At 46.0% G+C, this 1,104-nt stretch overlaps 1 protein-coding gene across 1 annotated transcript in view; it reads left to right on the top strand.

Moving 5' to 3' along the window:
- The window catches only part of Tagln3 (transgelin 3), a 13,546-nt gene extending 12,750 nt beyond the window's left edge, over positions 1–796 (top strand). Inside the window, exon 4 of the mRNA XM_021209320.2 lies at positions 325–796. Within this exon, the coding sequence (XP_021064979.1) occupies positions 325–466 (142 nt within the window). The 3' untranslated portion in view covers positions 467–796. The remainder of the gene's footprint in view (positions 1–324) is intronic.
- The last annotated feature ends 308 nt before the right edge of the window (positions 797–1,104 follow it).

The raw sequence follows: 1,104 nt of genomic DNA, 5'->3' as shown, positions 1-1,104 counted from the left end.
TTCCTTCCCTTCCTTCCTTCCTTCCCTTCCTTCCCTTCCTTCCCTTCCTTCCTTCCTTCCTTCCTTCCTTCCTTCCTTCCTTCCTTCCTTTCTCTCTCTCTCTCTTTCTTTTTGCAAGAAATTCTCAGAATCATCTTGGTTCCTAAGGGATAGGGAAGTTACATGTACTCATCAGCTCTAGCTCATGGTGGGCCATAGCTTATGGTAGAGTTGTCGGTCAGGACTAGTGTGTTTGATTGTCTCAGATAGAGCCTGTGTAACCCTGTCTTGAGGAGGATTTGAAACGGTCACATGACCTAATTCCATCTCCCTCTTTCCATCCAGGAAAGCCCAGCAGAATCGGAGAGGATTCTCAGAGGAACAACTTCGCCAGGGACAGAATGTCATAGGCCTGCAGATGGGCAGCAACAAGGGTGCCTCCCAGGCGGGCATGACGGGGTACGGGATGCCCAGGCAGATCATGTAAGACGCTGTATAGTGAGTGCCCCTTGATAGAGAGGATGGATGTTCCACACCACAGCCCGTGACAAAGAAATAGGTAGTCACCTGCTCACCTTCTCCTCTTTCTTGAAGCCTTCTGTCCCTTGTCCTTGCAAGTGCTGCATTTCTGCTGAGACTCCACGCTGCCTACTGCTGCCACCTTCAGTTCCTTTAGAACTATGCAAAGACTCCCCTTCCTCTCTCTGACCTCTTGTGCCCTAAGGTCTTGGTTTGTTTGATTATTTATTTATTTATTTGCCAAAAAAATTCTCTCCTTGACTCACAGAACGTATCCTAATAAACAAATTAGTCTGTGTTCCAGAGTGTAACTTCATTCTCTGTCAGAGACTTAGCAGATTGGAATGGTTCCTTCCTTTTTCATTCAGGAGTGCGTAGCCAAGGTGAGATTAGCACAAACAGTAGTCAATGGATCAACTATGAGGAAACACTTGCAAAGTCAATCAGGTTGAAAGAAGAAAGACCATCGTGTGGATACTTCATTCCTCCTTAGAATAAGGAACAAAATACCCATGAAAGGATATAAGTACAGAGACAAAATTGAGAGCTAAGATGAAAGGATGGACTCTCCAGAGACTACCCCATCTGGGGATCCATCCCATCATC

This window comes from Mus pahari, chromosome 12 (assembly GCF_900095145.1).
Source record: "Mus pahari chromosome 12, PAHARI_EIJ_v1.1, whole genome shotgun sequence".
In the NCBI taxonomy this organism is placed as follows: Eukaryota; Metazoa; Chordata; class Mammalia; order Rodentia; family Muridae; genus Mus; species Mus pahari.
The sequence above is the reverse complement of the archived record's forward strand: the minus strand, read 5'-3'. Positions and strand labels throughout refer to the sequence as shown.